This window comes from Dermacentor andersoni, chromosome 1 (genome assembly GCF_023375885.2).
Source record: "Dermacentor andersoni chromosome 1, qqDerAnde1_hic_scaffold, whole genome shotgun sequence".
NCBI classification, from domain to species: Eukaryota; Metazoa; Arthropoda; class Arachnida; order Ixodida; family Ixodidae; genus Dermacentor; species Dermacentor andersoni.
In genome coordinates, this window is record NC_092814.1 from 143,624,306 (window position 1) to 143,626,589 (window position 2,284).

General features: G+C 48.2%; 1 protein-coding gene across 1 annotated transcript; it reads right to left on the reverse strand.

Annotated features, from left to right (window-relative positions):
- Positions 1-824: 824 nt before the first annotated feature.
- On the reverse strand, positions 825-1,745 carry LOC126543366 (uncharacterized). The gene has a single exon (XM_050190489.2). The coding sequence runs from the start codon at positions 1,743-1,745 to the stop codon at positions 825-827; it is 921 nt and encodes a 306-aa protein (XP_050046446.2).
- Between the last annotated feature and the right edge of the window lie 539 nt (positions 1,746-2,284).

Consider the following 2,284-nt stretch of genomic DNA (forward strand, 5'->3'; position numbering starts at 1 on the left):
GCAGTGGTATATTCTCACCTCCTTCCTGCGACCGGGCATTTTCAGAGCATAGTTAGTATCTGAAAGTTTGTGCAACACTCTAACGTGCCCGTCCCAGTGAACTTCAAGCTTGTTCTTTCTTGAAGGTTTCAAGATCATTACGTGGTCTGCGGCGTTAAATGTACGAAGCCTCGCATTCTTGTCGTAATAGAATTTGGCGTTCTTTTGAGCTACTCCCGCGTTCTTTTCGACTAGTTCTTGGGTTGCACTTAGCCGTTCCAGTAGATTTAGCACGTATTCTACCACTGTTGGACTCTCTCCTCGTTCCTCCCACATCTCTCTTAACATTCTCAGTGGAGAACGGAGTGTCCTTCCATACACTAGTTCTGCTGGCGAGAACCCTGTAGCCTCATGAGGGACCGTTCGCAAAGCACACAAAGTGGCCGGAAGACGATTCTCCAAGTCCTCCTTGTGCTCGTAACAGAGCGCCCGCAAAACTCGCTTAAGCACTGAATGCCACCTCTCTACACTATTTGACTAAGGGTTATACACGGAACTGTGTAGCAACTTTACGCCGCACTTTTGCAAGAATGCGGAAGTCAGTGCGCTGGTGAATACTGACCCTTGATCCGCCTGAATTTCGGCTGGAAACCCAACTCGTGCAAACACTGTCAAAAGCGCGTCGACTACTTCGGTGGAGCTGAGCTCTTTCAGAGGGATTGCTTCTGGAAACTTTGTAGCCGGACACAGCATGGTAAACAAGTAACTGTAACCCGATATTGTGTTTGGTAGAGGCCCTACCGTGTCTATCACAAGTCGTCTGAAAGGCTCTGTTATTAAGGGCACTACTTTAGTGGAGCTTTCCATGTCTCTCCTGGTTTACCAGAGCGCTGGCAGGCGTCGTGTGATCTTACAAAGTTTTCTATGTCTTTGAAACAACCAGGCCAGTAGTATTCCATAAGCAATCTTTCCTTCGATTTGTTTATGCCTAGGTGGCCGGACCACCCATTTCCATGACAGAGACTCATAAGGTCCTCCCTATACTTAGTAGGTACGAATAACGGATCTAAAATCCTACCCTTTCGATCTCTGTAGTGCCGATACAACAATCCTCCTCTCTCAGGTATCGTCACCTTGCGCCTAGCAATGCCTTCTTTAGCTGTGTGATGTAATTTAGCTAAGCTCTCATCATTCTTTTGCTCGGCTGCCAATGACTTTCTATCCACACGTAAGAGCTGATCAAAGTTCTTTGAGGCCGGTGATAATAACGACCTTGTCTCGCTTGCGATTGCGTCAGCTTGCTCTTCCTGCAGGCTTGAACTTTGACACTCTAGTGCTACGCTCTCATTCAGCTGGTCAGCTGGCAAGCTCTCCTCAACTGTTTTTTTGTCCCTCGGGCCTAGCTCGGATTCGGGTATTGAAGTTATCCCCTTTTCTGCTTCCGCTGGAGCAGCTTCTGCATTTTCAGCCGAAAGCGACGCGCTTTGACGAGCTTGGCCGCGGGTCAGTGCCTGTACTACGCAATCTCCCAGTTTAAGCCCTTTTTCACGCAGTAACTGATTTGAATGATTTGAAAAAATGTAAGGGTACTGCAGCGACAAAAATTTGGAAACTGCAGCCTCGGTCACGAGCTCCCCGAACGGTCCACTAATTTTGGCTTTGGCCATGGGCAGACAGACGCTGTGCTCTTGTACAACCTGTGTAACCCATGCTACTTCTCCAGTAAAGTCAGTTACCGTCATGTAAGACGGATGTACAATGTCCATCGTGGCGGCACTCTCTCGCAGCACCGGGCATGGTTTATAATTAACTTGCAGGTCGTGAAGATATGGGCTTAAAAGTTCCATATTCTCGTCTTTTTCCTGCACGTAGGAGAAAACTACGCTAGGCTTCCCGCAGGTTACAGCTATATGTCCCAGTTTGTGGCATTTATAACAGCGGATCGGCCTAAAATATTCGAATTTTCTTTTCTGTTCCTTTTGTGCGGTTTCCCCGTTAAGTTTCTCCTCGCTCTTTTCTGCGGGCTTTTCCTCCACGTCTACAGGCTCCGATCGTCTAGTCTGCGAACCCTTTTTGAACGGAAATGGTTTCCGCGATCCATTTCGACCGTCCCAATTTCCGTCCTCGGCGTTCAGCTTTCTACGGGTTGCGTACTCTTGGGCTAATTACACCGCCCTTTCCACAGTGTCTACATTCCCTATGTCTTGCAGCCACAGTTTCACAGCTTGGGGGATGCATTTGTAGAACTGCTCTAGGCACATACATCCATTTATCCTGTCTCTGCTCTCGTACGCTTCCGCGCTTT